Source organism: Phascolarctos cinereus, unplaced genomic scaffold, assembly GCF_003287225.1.
Source record: "Phascolarctos cinereus isolate Bilbo 61053 unplaced genomic scaffold, phaCin_HiC Scaffold_4;HRSCAF=312, whole genome shotgun sequence".
NCBI lineage: Eukaryota > Metazoa > Chordata > Mammalia > Diprotodontia > Phascolarctidae > Phascolarctos > Phascolarctos cinereus.
In genome coordinates this window covers 728,351,919-728,372,285 of record NW_027555847.1, presented here as the reverse complement: position 1 = coordinate 728,372,285, position 20,367 = coordinate 728,351,919, and the positions used below count along the sequence as shown (strand labels likewise).

The following is a 20,367-nucleotide window of genomic DNA, read 5'->3' as shown; positions in this document are numbered from 1 at the left end:
CCCCTTTAGTCAGAAGATAGAACTTACTAGGCATCTTAGAATTCATACTGGAGAAAAACCGTATGAATGTAATATATGTGGGAAGGCCTTTAGACTAAAAGGACAACTTACTGAACATCAGAAAATTCATACTGGTGAGAAACCTTACAAATGTAATGAATGTGGGAAGGCCTTCTGCAGGCGTTCAAACCTTACTGAACATCACAGAATTCACACTGGTGAAAAACCTTATCTATGTAATGAATGTGGGAAATCCTTTCAACTAAAAGGACATCTTAATGAACATCAGAAAATTCATAGTGGTGAGAAACCTTACAAATGTAATGAATGTGGGAAGGCTTTTAGTCAAAATACAGAACTTACTAGGCATTATAGAATTCATACAGGAGAAAAGCCTTATAAATGTAATGAATGTGGAAAGGCCTTCTCTAGACGCTCAAACCTTATTGTGCATCAGAAAATTCATAGTGGTGAGAAACCATATAAATGTAATGAATGTGGAAACACCTTTAGACTAAAAGGACAACTTACTAATCACCAAAGAATTCATACTGGTGAGAAACCCTATGAATGTAATGAATGTGGGAAGGCCTTTAGGCTAAAAGGAGAACTTACTAATCATCACAGAATTCATACTGGTGAGAAACCTTATGAATGTAATGAATGTGGGAAATCTTTCCGTCTCAGCAGAGGACTTGCTGAACACCAGAGAATTCACACTGGAGAGAAACCTTATGAATGTGATGAATGTGGGAAGACTTTCAGATTGTTCACAGGACTTACTCAACATCAGAGAATTCATACTGGAGAGAGACCTCATGAATGTGATGAATGTGGAAAGTCCTTTGGACATAGGTCAGGACTTACTCAACATCAGAGGATTCATACTGGAGAGAAACCTTATAAATGTAATGAATGTGGAAAGGCCTTCTACTGGAATACAGCTCTAACTAAACATCAGAAAATGCATTCTACAAAGAAACTATATGGATATGGTGACTGAGAGAAAGCTTTACTTCAGAGCAAGATCCTCTTCCAAATCAGCCCTCTCTCCATAGGTGTCCCTCAGGCTTCTGTGATGAGCCCTCTTTTCTCCCTCTATACCACTTCACTTGGACATCTCATCAGCTCCCATGGATTTAGTTACCATCTCTATGCTAATGATAATCAAATCTTTCTTGCCCCTGGTGTCTGCTGAACTCCAATCTAACATCTCCAATTGCCTTTCAGACATGTTAAACTACTAGTTGTAGATATCTACTAGATATCTTAAATTCCATATATCCCCAGCAGAAGTGATTTTCTGTCTCCCTAGACACTCCTGCCATATACCTTACCTCTTAAAGTCAAGGGCAGTATCATTCTCCCAGTCCTTTAGGTTCTCAAACAAGGAGTCATCTTGGATTCCCCACTATCTATCACCCCCTATTCCCAAGTGGTTGCCAAGGGCTGTTGATGTCACCTTTGCAACATGTCTCAAATACACTGCCTTCTGTCTTCTGACATTGCCTACACTCTGGTACAGGCCCTTATCACTTCACACCTTGATTATTGCAATATCCTGCTTGCAGGTCAGCCTGCCTTAAACCTATGCCTACTGCAGTCCACTGTCCATTCAGTTCTAAAGTGCTTTTCCAAAAACACAGATCCAAAGACATCACTCCAGTATTCCTTAACTCCAATGGCTTCTGGCCTCCAGAAAAAAATACAAAATCTGTATGGCATTTGAACTCCTTCATAACCTGTGCCATTCTACCTTGCCAGTTTACTCTTTGGAATATACTCTTTGATCCACTGGCCCTGGCCTCCTGTGTATTCCATGAACAAGAGTTCAGTGGCTACTCCAGTCTTTTTCCTCCTGAAATCCAAAATTCCAAAGCTATTCCATATGAAATGGGGGCGTGGAGGAGAGGAAAATGGCACATTTGTTCTTCTTGAAGCAGAATGCATTGAGGCGTATTGGAGAAGGTCTGTGTCGTCCTAGAGAGGGTGTCCAGGGATGTGCTGTGATTTAGGGTAGAGTTAATGTGACCCTAAAGAAGTCACTTAAGCCATCCCAGCCTCAGTTACTCTCTTGTGGCACAGTGGAGAGAATGCTGTGTTTGGAGTCAGGAAGACACTTCTTCCTGAGCTTGTCTGGAGTCAGACCCTTGCTAGCTGGTCACCCTGGGCAAGTCACTTAACTGTGTTGCCCTCGGTTTCCTGATGTGTAAAATGACCTGGAGAAGGAAATGGCAAACCACCCCACTGTCTTTGCCGAGTAAACCCCAAACAGGGTCATACAGCATTGGACGTGACTGAAATGCCCAAACAATAACAAAAACCTTACAGGGCTGTTTTGAGGGTGAAATGAGAGAATATTTGTAAAATGTTTGTAAACCTTTAAGTGCTATCCAAATACTAGTTCTTGTTGTCATTGATGATGGTGATTTCTCATTCCCTACATCCAATATGTCGCCAAGGCCTATCAATTTCCCCTTAGCAATGGCCCTGGAGTTTGCCCCCTTCTCTCCTCTGACACTTTGGGCCAGGCCCACTTTATCTCATGCCCGAACAATAATATTGCAATAGCCTGCTTGTGGTGGGTCTGCACAACTCAAGTCTCTCCTTCTGTCCTGCCTTCACCTATCAAATTGATCTTCCTACAGCACAGGGGTGATGATGGCACCCCACTGTTCAATCAATCCCAGTGACTCCCTGTCAGCTAAAGCCCTGAATATAAAATCCTCTGTTTGGCTTTTAAAGCCTCTCTTAAACTGACCCCTCCCTAGCTTTGCAGTCTTCCTATACCTCTCTCCCCTTGACCCCCGCATTCTCCAAGATGCCTGACACTGGTCTTGCTGGGCCTCCAACAAGACCCTTCTTCAGAGTCCAGGCATTTTCACTGGCTGCCCCTCGGGTCTGGATCTTGCCCCCACTCCATCTCCATTGCCTGGATTCCACAGCTTCCTACTTCCCAGCTAAAATCCTGCCTCTGGAAGAAACCTTTCTCAGTCCTCTTTCCTGCTAGTGCCTTCCCTCTGTCGATTAAATCCCATTCATCCTGTCAGATTTGTTTGTATGTGGTTGCTTGTTGTCTCACCCACGAGACAGTGAACTTTGAGAGAGATTGTGTCCTGCCTTTTGTTCAAGCCAGTGGAATTGCCAGTGCCAAGTGTACCACAGCTGAATCTGCATGGTTGAATCTGGAGAGACACAGAGGTTGGAGGTGTCCCAGAGCACACGGTCGGGGGCATGTAAGAAGCCCAGAGAAGAAGGTGACCCTCTTGGAGTCCCAGTTAGTTTGGACTGGAGGCAGGGAAGGGTAGCTGAGCAAGGGGCACCCACCTTGATGGTGTTAATTCCTAGAATGTTGTGATCCCCATAGAAGAAGAGTGCGCTAAACAAAGCTCCCAGAATGCCTGAATTCCTCTGTTGGAGAAGGAACTACAACACCTTAAGCTCCCTTCTCCCACACACTGTTGGCAGGGGCTCATCAAGTGGCAGAAAGTCTCCCCCTCTATTCAGCCTGGCTTGAGGCAGTCCCAGTCCTGAACTTGGACGTGTTACGGAGCCCAGGGCTGAGCTTTTCCTCCTGCCCCAGAGAACCCTGCAAAGCACATGCAGGACCCCAGCAGGCTGGGGAGGGCCATCCTCCCTGCCCTCAGCTGCACTCCTCCCAATAAAGCTCACTGCCTGCACTGGCCATCTGCTGCCATCTCGCCCCGCATTCTGTCCAGTGCTGCGCCTCCCCACCACACCAGCTCTGTCCTCGCCAGTGCCAGCTGTTGGGCATGGAGCAGCTGCCCCACACGTGGCCCCTCTTCTTCCTTGGGGCTGTACAGAGCGAGGGCCGAAACCCCAACCCCAGCGCCCTTCTGGGCTGTCCCTGGCTGGTACCTTTCCCCATCTGGACGCGGGCACTGGAAACCTCCATGGGGGGTGAAGACACCCCGGTCGCCGGGCAGGTCCCTGTGAAAGCGCCTGGGAGGGCTTTATCTGGGTCCCAACAGGGCAGAAGGGAGAGGGGAGGGCAGGCCTGTGTGCCGGGAGGGACAAGGAGGAGGGAGGGCCAGGGCTAGCGCGGGGTCACCTGTTCAGGTGAGGCACACCTGAGGGAGGAGGGTAGGGGGGTGAGGACACGTGGCAGCTCCCGCCAATGGCCTGTAGCCCAGGCTCTCCTGCCACACAGGGCTCGGAACCATCCGCTGGACACCAGGAAGACACCGCGGCAGAGCAACTTCATGCACGTCGGCTCCCCGGGGCTTTCCAGCCTGGACACCAGCCTCCCACCCTGGGCCGCGCGCGCGCAAACGCAGGGCAAGACAGTGCCAGGGAGGCAGGTACGGCGCTTTCTTTGGTGCGCATGAGTAGCCTACCCAAGGAACTATATTTCCCAAGAGCCTTTGCCAGACCAGGTGCGGGTGAAGTGGAGGTCCTGACAGTCTAGGTATGACCGAGCCCAGAAAAAAAAATCGACAGGGTCTGCCCGGGATTGGAGCGGGAGCCACACGGGGGCGGGGTTTATGGCGTCACATCCGCCCCTTCCTCCTCCCCCACCCAGGAGTCCTGGTAGGCTGGCAGTTGCTTGGGCCCCTGCTCTGCTCTCAGCCGGTGCCGGAGGCTGAGCCCCGCGTCCCAGGCTGGCGTAAGTGGGGACCCGAAGACGGGCCGGCCGGGCCTGGGCTGCCCAGCGCCCGGCGCCTGCTTTGAAAGCTTCCTGGGTGGGAGGAGCGGTCTGAACACTTAGTGTGACCTCAGCCCCGCCCCCTCGGGCAGCAGAGGCGCCCATTGGCCGTGGGGCGGTGGCGGTTGGAGCCAATCCTGGGCGCCCGTCCTGGCCCCGCCCCCTGTTCCCCGACCCCCTCAGCTTGTCAGTGTTTCCTGGCTGTGGGAGCTGAGTGTTTTGCACCTGGTGTCCCCCCCCAGTGGAATGTAAGCCCCCGAGGGCAGGCACGTCTCCTCCTGGACTCTAGTCCAGCACTTTGGCCAGAACGGGCCTTTCCTCGAATGAATGTGGCTCCAGGACCAGGTGGTGAGCCCTGGCTGAGGACAGCCTCACTTAGGTGTGTGGGGCTGGGGGCTGCAGGAGGGGGCCTGTGCGCTCCTCATGGACCCTCTCTTCTCCCTAGCTCTGCCTTCCTATGCCTCTGCCCTTGCCCAGGACGAGGTCGAATTGGGCAGCAGAAGATGGCCCCTGTGCTGCCACCTGGGACCCCACAGGTGAGTGAGAGCCCAGCTTTGTCCTTCCTGTGCATCCCGAGGGTCGCGCCGTCTCCTGGGGTTGACAGTTGTCCAGGAACCACCCGGCCTCTGCCTGATTCAGTGTGTCTCGTGGGGTCTTTTCTTCAGTCTTCCTTTTTCAGTTATGTCTGTGGGTGGGTTTCAGATTTCCGCCTTTCTCTGTGGTTTATGGATTTTGTGCCCTAAGCCATGATATCCCGCTGTACAGTTCTGGAAAGAGCTTGAGAGTCACACAGCCTTGTAGGGATTCCTGCACAAAAAGCAACATGTGGTTTGGTGACGTTCATTTTTCCTTTGGTTTAACCTTGTAAATATTATATATATGTATATATACATATACGTATATGTATATATACATATACACGTATGTATATATGTGTTTGTGTATATATGTATATAATGAACAAGCATCCACCTTTACCATCTAGCAGTGCAACCACCTCTACTTCTCGAGTGTAAAGGAAACAAAACCAAAGCCTTTGCTGCAAACATGCATAATCAAGCAAGCCAGATTCCTGCATTAGCTGTATCCAGAAAAACAAAAAACCAAAGCTATCCCTTTTCCCAAGGGCCTGCCTGTCTCTCCATTACTGATCACAGCAGTGTGACTCAGGTTACTTCTTTGGGTCTCCCTATAATGTTTCTTCCTATCAAACTTTTTTCTAATCTGTTTTTTAAAAAGTCAACAAAATCCACCTTTTCTTCCTCCCACCCAAGTCCTCAACAAGGAAAACAAAACCCTTTCTGCAAGCATATATAGTGAAGTAAAACAAATTCCTGCCATGTCAAAAAAAAATGCTTGTATCTGCCCTCTGTGTCCACTAATTTTCTATCTAGAGGTAGGCAGCATGTATTATGGCTCACCTGGAATTGTATTTGGTCATTGTACTGATAAGTGTTCCTAATTCTTTCAAAGGTATTTGCCTTTGCCATATTGGTGTCATTTCACAAATTGCCCTCCTGGTTGTCTTCGTTAAACTCTGCATTAGTTCATATAAGCCCTACTAGGTTTCTCTGAAACCATCCCCTTCATCAGTTGTTTTAAAATAGCCAAACGGTATTCTATTACATTTATATAACACATCTCTCTCAGCCATTCCTTAAATGATGGGTATGCACTCAGATTCCCATTCTTTGCCAGCTCAAAAAAAGTTATACATATTTTTGTATGTCTTTAGTTATTGTTTGCTTTATTTATGAATAACCCTAAGTCTATTGTCCCTCTTCCTTAATTTACTTTTACTCTAATTACCTCTTCTCCCTTTTGCCCTTTACTTCTTATATTCTCATAGAGTGAAAAGTATCCAACTCTGTGTGTGTATCTTCCTTCCTTTGACAGGTTCAGATGAGAATGTAGTTCAAGTGTCTTTTCTTTCCCCTACCTCCTTTTCCTTCTTCCCATGGATGTCTTCTTCCACACCCTTAGATAGTCTTCCCTAACCTTTTCCCTTCCTTCCTTGCTCTTCTCTTTACTCTCCACAGTATATTTTTCTTTCCCTCTCTTTCCATTCTTCTCTTATGTCCCACTGAGACATAACAAAGTCAATCCCAAGCTTTTTATCTAATTAGATGCCCTCTATGACTCCTGCTTGTGATAGAGATCTGAGGAGATGTATATCATCTCCACCTATGTTAATGTTTAGTCCCTTATGACTGTTCTTATATTATTTTTTTATATTTCTTTTAATTCTTATGTTTCAACCTCAAAGTTTCTATTGCAGCTCTGGTCTTTTCATCAGGAATGTTTGGAAGTCGTCCATTTCATTAAAGGCCTGTTTTTTCCCCCTGTAGGATTATACTCAGTTTTGTCAGATAAGTTATTCTTGGCTATAAGCCTATTTCCTTTGCCTTCTAAAATATTATTCCAAGCTCTCCTCACCATTATAGTAGTGGTTGCTAAATCCTGTGTGATCTGAACTATGGTTCCTCAGAATTCTTTGTTTCTGGCTGCTTGTGGTATTTTTCTTTGACCTCAAGCTCTGGATTTGAGTATAATGTTCCTGGGAGTCTTCATTGTGAGCTTTTTTTCAGGAGGCAACCAATGGATTCTTTCTATTTGCACTTTGTTATCTGGTTCTAATAGATCTGGGCAGTTTTATTTTAAAATTTCTCAAAATGAGATGTCTAGGCTCTTTATTTTGGCCATGGCACTCGATAGTCCAGTCATTCTTAAATTTATTTTCTCCTTGATCCATTTTCCAGGTCAGGTATTTTTGCTATCAGATAACTTACATTTTCTTTTTATTTATTTATTTTTCCCCCTTTTGGCTTTATTTTACCATCTCTTATTGTCTCATGGAATCATTGGTTTTTTGTTTGTTCCAGCTGGACTTTCAGGAAGTTTGTTGTTTGGCAAAGTTTTGTGCCTCTTCTGCCAATCTACTCATTCCCTTTACAATTCTTTTTTTCAGAACATTCATTTGTTTTCCAATATATTTTCCTTTAGCACTCTCATCTCATTTGTGAAAATCTTTTTCAACATTTTCTTTTCATTAATTCACTCTTTATCTCTTACAGGAAACCTAGTTGAATTTGTGTGCATGGTTTTGGGGGTTTTTTCTGAGGCTTTACTTGGAGATGTTTTCTAGTCATTCTCTTCTTCTGGGTTGGTGTCTTCAATGCCATTGTCACCATGGTAGCTTTGTATGGTGAGATCCTTTCTGTTTGTTATTTGCCCATTCTTCTAGCCCACTTCTCACTTCAGATTTTACATTAGGGCCAAGCTCTGCATGCTGTTGCAAGGAAGGTTTGGGCTGGTCCTGTTGCTCCTTTCTTGGGGTATTGAGTGTTGTTATCCTAGGATCATAGGGGCAGCTCAGGGTGGGAACCGGTAAGCTTTCAGTGCTCCCAAAGCATTCTCTGGGGCAGAGCCTGATTGCTTTCTACCTAGTCAGAGGTTTGCAAGTTCTTGGCCTGTATTTTTGTCTGAGCAACAGTAGACGGCTGCTTAATTTAGCCACTGTAAGCTGCTTGGGAAGTTCAGAGTGATAGAACTCTAGGCCTCTTTTTCGTCTGCAGTTCCTGCCCTGGCCATTCCTTTATAGACTTCAGACTGGGCTGGCAGTAGGAAGTGAGACCCCTCTGCCCTTCGGATACCACACCACTGCTACCTTCTTCTTAACTTCCCCTTATTGGTACACAGCTCAGGACCCATAGCCTCTCCTTACCCTGGGCCCAGTTCCTCTCCTCGGTGGCCCTGGATCTGTCGCAGATATTTCAGCAGTGGGAGACCAAGCGTCCAGGTGGTACCTGCTCCCACCGCAGTGTGCCGGCGTGGGTCTTCCCTTCTCTTGTGTACAGCCTTAGTGCACCATGCTGCTGCCTCACCCCATCCCCAGTTCCTCTTTCTCCTCTCAAGGCTGACCTAGGGTGAAAAAATAACTGACTGACTTTTTCTAGGGTGTTCCCATCAGGATCTGTTCTAGAGCATTTTCTAGTTCTGTTTGGAGGAGTGTTTTTGTTCTGTCATTTTGTTTGTGTCTTTTTGGTGTCAGAGAGTTTTCAAGTCCACTTAATTGCTGCTGCCTTTGAAGTTCACTTTTCCAATCATTTTGTTCAAGTCTGTAACTTCTTTTTTGGTTATATTTGTTTTGTATGTGGTGAGAAATGACAGGAACATTAATACTGCCTTGATTTCATATATGTGTGTATGTACGTACATCTTTCAAATTTTTCTCATCTTTTCCCTTCTGAATTTAGTTGCTGTGATGTTTGCACATACACATACACAAACATCTGGGTGTGTATTTCTACTGTTGCTATCATTTCAATGTCTATGGTGCTTTGAATTATAAGGTAGTTTTCTTACTTCTTCTTTCTCTTAACATTATCCATATTTTCTGAAACCAAGTGCACAACTCCTCCTTTTGGGCATTGAGCTGACACATAAGAGGCTTTATTCTGCTCATTTCTTTCATTCTGTAGCAATATCTTTGCATTAGATATGACTTTTGTAAGGAAAAAATAGGCAGTTTTGTTTTCTAGCCATCTTGTAAATAGATGCCTTTTCATTGCTGAATTCAGTCTATTAAAACTAAAAGTAAAAAAAAATTTAAAAAAACCTAAAAGTCATAATTGTTAAATTAGATTTTATTCCTGTAGTTCTTATGTTAATTGTTTTCTTATATCAGCACAAAATATACCATTCAGCTTTTGTTCTGAACATCAATTTTAACTTGATTCTTTGTTACAATCTAAACTTAAGTAGTCAGTGATCTTCTATCTTACACTCCCCTTAGAGATATACAAGATTATGCTTCTTTGTGATTTAAATGTTTTAAATCTTTTCATTAGCATCTTTTATTTTTGTGGCTTTTTTCCACTTATAGATATGTCTCTCCTCTAATCCCTGTCCATAAAACCATCCCTTTCAACAAAGATTTAAAACAGGAAAAAATCCAATTCAATAAAACTAATAAACACATGAGTGATATCTGATAATATGTACGGCATTCTGCACCCATGTTTTGTGATCACTGCAAGCAAAGGAGGAGCTTTATTTACTTATTTCTGCGATGGTTTATCTGACTGTCTTGTCCTTCTAACAGGGGGCCAATTGTTTTTCCTTTGGTTGGTCACTTTGCAAGTCCAAGGGGCTACCCAGATCTGGACTGCTCCTGCATTGTTTGACCTCATTTGAAAACCACTTTCGCCCCTCTTGCTGGCATATCTCAAAGTGTGCAGACTTTGATTCTGAGTGTTCCGTATCCCAGCCTCTGATTTCTCATTTTCTTCGAACAATCTTGTGAAATTTGAATAACTGACAAGTTGGCATAGAAATGGCTACCTCTCGGCTGCTTGTAAAGACCCTCCTTGGCTAATGCCCTTTGTAGCTTAGTGATGACATTTCAGGGCCCTTTGGTGCCAGGCCAATTCTGTCTGCCCTCTTTGTCTCCAATACTTCTAGGAAACATTTTTGTATTCAGTAAATTAGTAAGTATTTATTAAGTGCTGAGTAAGTGCCTGACACTGGGCCAAGCTCTGGATACACAGAGAGGCAAAAAACATGGTTCCTGGTCCCAAAGAGCTCCCGTTTCAATGGGGAAGACAGCCTCAAGACAACTGTATACTTAGAAAAGGTATTCCGAATAGATGGGTGATCCTCTGTGGTGGAGGGCCCTAGCAGGGGGGAAGGGCAGGAGATACAGAAGGTGGAGTTTGAGTCATGACTGAAAGGAGTCCAGGGAGGCCGTCAGATGGAGATGAGGAGGGAGAATGTTTGAGGCCCAAGGGACGGCCAGTGAAAAGGCCCAGGGTCAGGAGAGAGAATGTTGGAGGAGGGAGTGTTGTGTGTGTGAGGAGGCTGGGGGGTGGGGGGGGTGGATCCCAGGGGATAAGATATAAGAAGACTAGAAAGGTAGGAAGGGCCCTGTTGTCAGGAGTCGTAAAAGGCCAACAGAGGAGGTAATAGGGAGCCACTGCTGATTATTGAGGAGAGGGGTGGCATGGTTACACTGTGCTTTAGGATCACTTTGGAAGCTGAGTGGAGGATTGATTTCAGTGGGGAGAGAATTGAGGCTTGGAGACCGACTAGCAGGCTATTACAGTGTTCCAGGTGTCAGATGATAAAGGCCTGCATGAGGGGTGGGGACAGATGGGGGAAGTGGGGTAGGGCTGGTTGTGTGAATACAGAGAAGGAGGCCTGTGAGAAGGATGTCAGGAAGGCAGAAATGATAAGCCTTGGCAGCAATTTGGAGTGAGCCTGAGGGAGTGTCAAGGATGACACTGAGGTAAGCCTGAATAACTGGGAGGATGGTGGAGCCTTGGACAATAAGAGGGAAGTTAAGAAGAGGGGGAGGTTTTGGTAGGTTTGAGTTTCAGATGCCAGATATATAAAGGTGGGGATGGTCTGCCTGGAGGTGGTAACTGAACCCATGGGAACTGATGAGCTCCCCAAGTGACGTAGTATAGAGGGAGAGGAGGAGAAAGTCTCCTAAAAAGCCTTGGGGACTGCTGTAGTTGGTTGGGGTGGGTGTGATGTGGTTGAAGTTCCAGAAAAGGAGTGGTCAAACAGATAGAACCAGGAGGGAGCAGGGATGAGAAAACCTATGGAAGAGAAGTTATGGTGGAGAAGAGGGTGACTGTGCTATAGGCAGGACAGAGGATATGTATATGTGGACCTATAAGATGTTATTCAGATTTCTTCAGTTCACATTCTTTCCATTAATTCTCAGACTGCCTTGCTCCACTTTCTCATCTGACTCCAGCTCTTTGTATTGTAAGATTTCACATTATCCTTCACTTTTGTCATGAAAACTTTTCCTTTCTTTCTTCCTTCCTTCCTGCCTACCTTCATTTTGTTCCTCTCTCTGTTTTTTTTTCCTTTTGGCAGAAACACCATTTTTCGAGAAGCCCAGTACATTACGGAAATTTCTAAATATGTGCTTTTTTATAAATAATCATCCACAAACAGAAATGTTCCAAGATTTGAAAACCAAAAAAGATTGCACACGAAAGTATACATGTAAACAACAGAACGAACAGAAACAGAATAACTTCTCTTGTATTCAGTTTATTTTTTAGTGGTTTCTTCCATTTAAATGAGGTGGAAACAAAATTTTCTGATATGTTCAACTTCACCTCTCTTACAAGTTCTATATGAGAGTCCTTGGTAAACTCAAATGTACTTGGTGTTTCAGGAAGCAGTGACCTTCAAGGATGTGGTGGTGGACTTCACCCAGGAGGAATGGAAGTGCCTGGACTCCTCTCAGAAGGAATTTTACAGGGATGTAATGCTGGAGAACTACAGTAACTTGGTCTCCCTGGATAAGGACAGCTTCCCCTGGTGCTCACGGTTTTCCCATTGGAAGGCCTATGTTCACACCTTAGTAAATATTACAGGATATAAGGACCAACCTAACTGGCTGCTAAGGTATCTTCCAGCCCTTGAATTCTGTGATTCTCTGACTGGGGTGTGTCAGGTGTTGAGCACTTACTGTGTGAGATGCAGAGATAGAGATTCCTCATCTTTGTGGCTCGGAGAGACACTGGACACCCATGTGCTTTCTGTTCAGTGGTGAAAGGTTTTGCGATTTGATTAAAGGAGATTATATTTGTAAGCCATTTAGCAGAGTACCTGGCACATACTGTTATCTAGAGGCTTGTTCCCCTCCCCTCTCCTCTTTAGTAACACTGTTTCACTAGGGTCTCCCCTGAGGCTACAGATCCTGTTACTGTATCTTTAACAGCCACATGGAATGTTGTGGAGAGGGCAGTGGAGAGTGACAGTGCTGACTGTTGCTTTGAGGGGCTTCTCCCAGTGGAGTCAGGACAGAGTGTGTGTTTTATTTTGAATCTATGACCTCTTTTTGGATAATACACAAAGGAAGACTGATGTAAGGAGAGACTTCTTCCTTGGAAGAACTGTCTTAAATGTTACATTTTAAAGAAACATTATAAAGAGAATTGATGGACCCATGGGAACTGATGAGATCACCAAGTGAAGTAGTTTAGAGGGAGAGTAGGAAACAGTCCCCAAAACAGCCTGGGGGGATTCCTGTAGGTGGTGGAGATAGGCGTGATGTGGTTGAATATCCAGCAAAGAAGACTGAGAAGGAGTGGTGAGACATGCAGAACCAGGAGAGAGCAGGGATGAGAAAACCTAAGGAAGAGAAATTATGGTGGAGAGGAGGGTGACTGTGTTAAAGGCTGCACAGAAGGAAATGTATGTATTATAATATAATGTATATGTAATTAATTGGCCATTTATAGGTATTCTGGAAAGACTGTTTTCTATGGTAGTTGAATAGAAGACAAAGAAAAAGGACTAACATGTCTCATTTACTGAATAGTGCATTTAACTCTTATCTTGAATAGAAATATGAAGATGATTTTTAAGAGACTGGAATCACTATCTGGATTGAACTTTTATTCTGGTCAATTGTGTTTCAGAAGTAAAGAGGAATCTATTATTTTAGCAAGGGTTTGAAGGCCTTATGCCATGCTTTCTTAGAGCTAAGATGTAGCAGATAATTCTATGTGTCTTTGCTTTATAATTGATTTCATTTGTTAATAAAGTGTATATAAGTAACTACTTTTAAGAATGGAGATTTCTCTAGTTTATTCAGTACCTAATGTTTAATGAACTCAGGTGGCAGGTAATGATTTAATTAATTGGAAAGCAAATACCTAAAGATACTCTGGGATTGCTCTGGAGCTCAGGATAATAAAGAAAACAAGTCCAGTTGGAAGTAGAGGTGTAACCTATGGCTGAGTGTGGTTGATACTATCTCCTTTGCTATACTTTGTGCTACTGGAAAGTTAAATCTCATGAGATTTAACTACTCATGATCTCTGTTACAAATGATCTAAGATTCTCCCTAAAATTCCTAGGGCAGATATCTGAATATATGAATGACTCCTGTCCTCTTAAGAAGTCATGGATCTTATTTTTACATGTAATTGGGAGAGGGCAGAATAAAATATAATTAAAAAAATAAAAAATAATATACATTTAAAAAAGGAAGTCATGGATCAAATTAATGAATTTGTTAGTCCATGGTCTTTCAAAGGTGTTTGTCTTTAAAATGTGATTGCTGTAATATGTGCTTATGCGTTCGCATGTGCATACACACACACACACTGATCTCCTGGTTCTGCTCACTTCACTTTGTATGAGTTCATACAAGTCTTCCCAGGTTTCCCTGAAACAATCCTGCTTCATTATTTCTTACAGCACAATGGAATTCCATTATGTCCAGATATCATAATTTCTTTAGCTAATCCCCAGTGGATGGGCATCCCATTAGTTTTTAGGTTTTTGCCACTACAGAGTGCTATAAACATGTCTCTGCCTATGGGTCCTTCTCCTCATGATCTCTTTGGGGTATACAGCCAGTAGTGGCCTCACTGGGTCAAAAGGTACTCTCAAAGTGTTATAACTTTGGGGGCCTAATTCCAGATTGCTCCCCAGAATGGCTGGACAAATTCAGAGCTTCCCCAGAAGTACATCAATGGACACGTTGTCCCAAAGCCTCTAGAATCTTTTTCCCTAGTACTTTTTACTAGCATACCTCAAGTACCTTTTCCAGGTGTTTTACTCTTGGGCCTTCTACCAGCCACAAAGTGACAGGTTTGAGGTTGAATTCTAGTGTGGTTCTCTGTGCTGAGCCCTCCCTGTTCCATTTCCATTGAGCAGGACTTGCATTTCCCAAACCATATGTCATCGACCAGTTGGAGCGAAGGGAAGCACCATGGATCCCGGAGGGAGACATACCGAGGATCAGCCATCCAGGTGAGTGAGTCCAGCCAGGCAGGTGTGTCACTGCAAACCATGGCTGATGCAGTCCTTTGGTGAGATCCCCTTGTAAAGTGTTGAGCAGAGAGCCCCTTTTTAGCTCCCAGGGGAGGCTGCTTGTCATGAGCTCCTTCGTTGAGCCTCCTTGTCCCCTGAACAAGTCAGGACCCTGACCTCAATGCCTTTGGGTAACCTTTCTGGCGGAGAGGAGGAAGGGCCTCAGTAGAGGATAGATCTTTTGTCTCTGCTCTCCTGTGGCCTTTTCCTCAAGAGCAGCAGTCCTTTTGCTACTTCACCTCACTTGATTGGTTATTCCTTTGTACTTCTCAAAGTGTCTTATTTCACTTGCAAAAAGTAAAAGAAATGGCACGCTTCCTTCGCTATTGCCTTCTGATGTTTGCTTTTTTAATAAACTTTTTGGAATTATGTTACTCAGGTTTTTTTGTGAGGATATAATTAAACAATTTTCAAAAACTAAAAGATAAACAACTTGGAGGTTTTACCTGACATCACACAAATTGTTAAAGGGATAGGAACAGTCATTGAGGGGGAGCTGGTGTTGGAAGACAGGCACACTGATGTTCTGTTAGTGGTGCTGGGAAGTGGTCTAATCATTATTGATTTCATTGTGGAGTTAAGCAAATAAAGTGACTAAACTGTCCCTGGACTTAGTTCTCCCACTGCTGAACATCTTTGTCAAGGAAATGGAGAAAGAAAGAAACCAAAGTCCAGTATTTATGCCAAAACAGCAGGATTTTTGGATGGTTTTAGAAAGTGTTTTTAAGTGCTTACTGAGTTCCAAGCATGGTACTCTGTGATGGGGACACAGACAGGAAAGTCAGACCATCCCTGCCCTCCAGGAGCTCCCATTCTAAGGGGAGAAACAACACACAGGGAAGGGTTCAGCTGCAAGTCAGAGAAAGGTCTTCTGGTCCTTGGGGTGCGGTAACAAGGCAGCCAATCAGGCCTCTTCTTTGATGTCATTTCCACTGTTAATATCACATCGCTTTGTAAAGTTGACCCATTTGACACCCTTTCCCCAGCCTTTGATGACAAAGACTTTGTTTCATTTTTATTTTGAGTTCCAAATTTTCACCCCATCGCGCCCCTCCCCCCACCCCAAATGGCATGCATTCTGAATTCCCCTTCCCCCAGTCTGCCCTCCCTTCTATCTCTCCCCTCCTTCTCTTATCCCCTTCCCCTTCTGCTTTCCTGTAGGGCAGGATAGATTTCTGTACCCCATTTCCTGTATTTCTTATTTCCTAGTTGCATGTAAAAACATTTTTTTTCTGATGTGTTTTTAAAACTTTGGGTTCCAAATTTTCTCCCTTCCCCCCTCCCCACCCACCCTCATGGAAAAGGCAAGCAACTCCATATAGGTTGTACATGTGCAATTGTGCAAAACGCTTCCATAGCAGTCATGGACAAAGACTTTGTTTAAAAAGCCCCTGCAGGACGGAGGCCAGCCTGCGTCTCTCATGGGTTGCTTCCCAGGATGATGGCTGTGGGCATTGGGCTGGAGGCACTGTTATTCCCTAGGCTCCTGGGCCCAATGTCACTGTCACGATCCGATGGAGGATGGGATCAAGGCGGTGGAGACACTGACCTGGCACAGCCGTCTCCTGTCTTTCCCTCAGGGCACCCTGTGGCTTTTTCAGTCCTGGCATGCTTCCCCCAGTGACTGGCAGTTGGTTGGTAGTTGGTGGGGTAAGCTTCCAGTTCCTCATAGGACAAGGTAGCAAAGTGGGTGCTCATCAGTTAGGGAATAAAATGAGTATACATTGATTAGAGAATGGCCTCTCCCACTACGGGATCTGAATCTAATAGAACTTTGTTTCTGTAAGAAAGGAATATTGAGGGGCAGCGAGGTGGTGCAGTGGATAGAGCACCAGCCCTGGAGTCAGGAGGAAATGAGTTCAAATCTGGCCTCAGACACATAACACTCACTAGCCGTGTGACTCAGGGCAAGTCATTTAACCCCAATTGCCTCACCCCCCTAAAAAACAGAAAGAAAGAAAAAAAGAATATTGAGAAATTGAGAGAAACCTGGGAAGACTTATGGGCAGCAAAGCTGAATGAAAAAAGAACAGAGAAAACATTCTATACCATATCTACATCCATGTGAATGGAAAGGTCCCTCAAAGGAAATCAAGCCATGAGTCACTGAAAAACCACAGCAGGTCCTGGAGATGCACTGGCAAGACCCCTAGTGTCCCTCAGAACTGGAGCGGGGGCCCTGTTAAGGGAGCAGATGGTGGCCCTCGTCAGCTGAGCTCTCAGAGCAGATGTTGGTCCCATGTTCTTCAACTTGTTCCCAAGTGAGTATTCCCTTTGAAAGGGGAGTAGAGTGGTGGTCATGGAAAAACAGAAGGCATGACTAAAACATCTTCTCAGATGTCATTCTGCTGATTATTGTCTTGGAATTCTGACTTGTGATGATTCCACGGAAGACTTTCCATGTTCTTTTGTGTTCTTATGGAATGATAGCAGTCTGCACCTAGCACCGTCCCTGTCACAGAAGCAGCACTGAATAAGGGCCCCCTGATTGGCTGATTTTGTATGTGATGTCTTCCCAATAGAACAGGAGCTATTTGGCTAGTACAGAGTGAGCATTTCAGAAACACAATGAGTATGGGACTTTTCATGAATGTCTTTCACCCATTTGGAGTTTATACTTGGTAGTATGATCCTTGGTTATGTTCATTTAAAGACTTCTCTAGTAATTCCAAACTGTTTTCTAGAAGAGTTGGACCAATCTGAAGGTCCACCGAGATTATAATAGTATGCCTCATGAGCCCTTCCTGCAGTGATGACTCTCATCTTGTATCATCTTTACCAATTTGCTGGATGTGAAGAGAAATTTCAGGGTTACTTTATGTTTCTCTTAAGAGTTTGAGGGGTTTTTTTTTCATATAACAATGTAAACAGTTTATATTTCTTTTGCATAGTCTGAAAATAAACACTTCTGTAAGTAAACAGTCATTCCCTGGCAGCTAATATATAATCTATGCCAATTTTTGTGATGATATTTGCTGTTCAACATATCCAATGCCCTTGACTCTTTGAAATAAATATTCCTGATATATAGTTTTTATCACTGTCATATTCTGTGTCACCAGCAAGTCTTTTGGCTTCTTTTTTCCTTCCTGAACTATGTATTTCATCACATTTTAACCATCTTCTTCTGGGCCAATGTTGACACTGAAGCCATGGAGTATTAAATTCTTCATTGACTTAATTTAGAAGGCCTTGCTTGGAGGGATATTTGTCTTTCCTTTTCTGCAGCAGGTGTTAGTACAGAAGTGTATGGTCTTTATAAATGTTTGTCAGGCACAGTGCAAAGAAGAGATGATCAAGTTGCTTTTTGTTGCCTTTGGAAGTCACTAGCATTAAACTAATGGTAAAAAAAAAATCACATGATTGTCATATAGAAAAAGGTTACAAATTTTTTTAATTTTAAAAAAGAAAAAGGTTACAGAAAAATATAACATTTATTCATATTAAAAACACCAAAAGGCATAGAAAATGATGCAATGTTTCTTAATCAAATGTATTAATCTAAACTGAGAGGTAGAATAATTTCTAATGGAGAAATAATGTTAAGTTTTCCAATAAGATGAGGATAAAGCACAGTTGTCTGCTGTCTCCACTCCAGCATAACTGTAGCAATTACTCAGAAAAAAGGAAAGGAATAAGAGGCAAAATTATACTCATTTACATATAATAGCATAGTTTACTTACAAAATCCTGGAAAACCACCCTAAAATTAATTAGCAAAATTGATAGGTGCAATAAATTATCAGGATAAAAAAACTACTAATGATTATTAATATATCTCTATGACTGAGAAACTGGGAAGTCCAGGTAAAATTAGAACTTCTATTTTAAATGAAGGAAAAAATGTACAAAATATTTGGAAGTTTCCAAAGCACACTATTATAAATACAACTATGGATTCTACCAATCAACAAGCATCTATGAAATACCATCTCTGTTCTAGGCACTGTGGCAAGCACAGGAGATTCAAAGACAAAAAAATGAAACACATCTTTTCCTCAGTGAGTTTCCACCGTATTGGAGGGATACCATATAACCCAGCAATTTTCACAGAAAGGCCTAAATGATTCAACAGAGATTCAGTGTTTGTGGATGAACTACACCATCCTAATGAAATAATAGTACTACTAGGTTAATCTATAGATTTAATGCTGTATCAATCTAATTACAAGTATAATTCTGTGTAGAACAATGCAAAACAACAACATAATTCATATGAAAACCTTCAAGATAAAGAATGTCAATTGCAAATATCCATAAAGACACAGGTGAAAAGTGGTCTATCAGCAGATGATCTGAAAATTATGCTCCAAAGCTGTTATGATCAAAACTATCTGGTACCAGTTTGAAAATCAGAAAAGTCTATTAGTGGAATGCACTTCACGAGGAAGACTTAAAAGCAAATGGATATGGCAGCCTAATGTCAGATCCATTCAAGAGCACAAACTACCGGGTGAGGCTTTCATTATGTGAATCTGAATTGCTTAGAAAGTCTGGAGCGTAGTTCAGTATGGAATAGGTCTAGAGAATGAATGTAGTCATTATGAAAAATATCTGGAATGATTTTTAGAATGGGAAAGCCATTTAGTAGTTTGCACTAGATAAGAAAGACCTAGAAGTAATTAAATATGGCAGCTAGTGTTGGATGTACTCAGGAACAGAGACTACCAGAGCAAGGCATTCAGTGTTTGGCCAGAACTACTGACAGAACTTGTGTTCATTTTGCTGGAAAACAGGGTCTAAAGATGATTTTTTTGTGGTTGTTGATTCAGAGGTAGGACCGTATACATTATGTGTGTAGCAGCAGCAGCAGCAGTAGCACCAGCAGGGGCTATTTACATTTGTCATTTCTTTCAGACTGGGAAACTCAACATGAATCCAAGGAGCCCATTACAAAGCTAAATATTTCAATGAAAGAAATAGTTAAACCATATAAATGTAGTGCAGGTAGAAAGACCTTTCAACTAAAACAAAAACTCAAGGAACATGTGAAAATTCATACTGCTGAGAAACCTTATCAATGTAATGAATATGACAAAGCCTTCCACAGGCATTCAAACCTTACTGAACATCAGAGAATTCATACTGGTGAGAAACTGTATGAATGTAACGAATTTGGGAAGACATTCTGCCTGAGTGCAGCTCTTACTGTACATCAGAGAAGTCATACTGGTGAGAAACTCTATGAATGTAATATATGTGGGAAGGCCTTTAGACTTAAAGCACAGCTTAATCACCATCAGTCAATTCATACTGGTGAAAAACCATTTGAATGCAATGAATGTGGTAATGCTTTCCGACAAAAAGTAAGGCTTAGTGAACATCAGAAAATTCATACAGGTGAGAAACCTTATCAATGTAATGAATATGGTAAGGCTTTCTGTTGGCCCTCAAAGCTTGCTCAACATCAGAGAATTTATACTGGTGAGAAACCTAATGAATGTGGGAAGGCTTTCTAACAAAGCACAACTCTTACTGAACACCAGAGAATTCATACAGGGGAGAAACCTTATGAATGCATTGAATGTGGTACGACTTTCCAACAAAAAGGAAAGCTTAATGAACATCAGAGAATTCATACTGGAGAAAAACCTTATAAATGTAATGTATGTGGGAAGACATTCCAATTAAAAGCACATCTTAATCAACATCAGAGAATTCATACTGGAGAAAAACCTTATGAATGCATTGAGTGTGGAAAGGTCTTCAGCTGGGGTACACAGTTTATGCAACATAAAAGAATTCATTCTGGGAGAAACCTTAGGAATGTGATGAATATGGAGTGTTATTCTGCTTGAGAAGAGAGTACACTCAACATAAGAGATTTCAGTCTACAAAGAAATTATATGACT

The 20,367-nt window shown here is 43.1% G+C and overlaps 2 protein-coding genes and 1 long non-coding RNA gene across 4 annotated transcripts in view; 2 read left to right on the top strand and 1 right to left on the bottom strand.

Moving 5' to 3' along the window:
• Positions 1–20,367, top strand: part of LOC110201793 (uncharacterized) — a 31,237-nt gene extending 10,870 nt beyond the window's left edge. Inside the window, 2 exon segments of the mRNA XM_078151869.1 lie at positions 2–995; positions 19,439–20,367. Of these exon segments, the coding sequence (XP_078007995.1) occupies positions 2–995; positions 19,439–20,313 (1,869 nt within the window). The 3' untranslated portion in view covers positions 20,314–20,367.
• On the top strand, positions 4,386–17,561 carry LOC110201776 (uncharacterized). Of its 2 annotated transcripts, XM_020977670.2 has the most exons (5): positions 4,386–4,627; positions 5,112–5,202; positions 11,862–12,094; positions 14,360–14,455; positions 16,466–17,561. In XM_020977670.2, exons 2-5 carry the CDS (start codon positions 5,170–5,172, stop codon positions 16,581–16,583), a joined length of 480 nt encoding a protein of 159 aa, XP_020833329.1. In that variant the 5' UTR covers positions 4,386–4,627; positions 5,112–5,169; the 3' UTR covers positions 16,584–17,561. The 2 variants fall into 2 exon arrangements, with proteins under 2 accessions (XP_020833329.1, XP_078008035.1); XM_078151909.1 differs by lacking the exon at positions 4,386–4,627 and having other exon boundaries at positions 4,926–5,202.
• On the bottom strand, positions 15,370–16,640 carry LOC110201803 (uncharacterized). The gene is made up of 3 exons (XR_013485643.1): positions 16,565–16,640; positions 16,065–16,180; positions 15,370–15,447 (listed from the first exon to the last, which is right to left on the bottom strand). It is a non-coding gene; the product is annotated as an uncharacterized LOC110201803 (long non-coding RNA).

Excerpts from the sequence above, each read along its gene's own strand:
- LOC110201776 (XM_078151909.1), top strand. The coding sequence starts at position 4,990 with ATGAATGTGGCTCCAGGACCAGGTGGTGAGCCCTGGCTGAGGACAGCC. Across the intron at positions 5,203-11,861 it reads TGCCACCTGGGACCCCACAG|GAAGCAGTGACCTTCAAGGA; the intron begins GTGAGTGAGAGC and ends TTGGTGTTTCAG. Across the intron at positions 12,095-14,359 it reads CAACCTAACTGGCTGCTAAG|GACTTGCATTTCCCAAACCA; the intron begins GTATCTTCCAGC and ends TCCATTGAGCAG.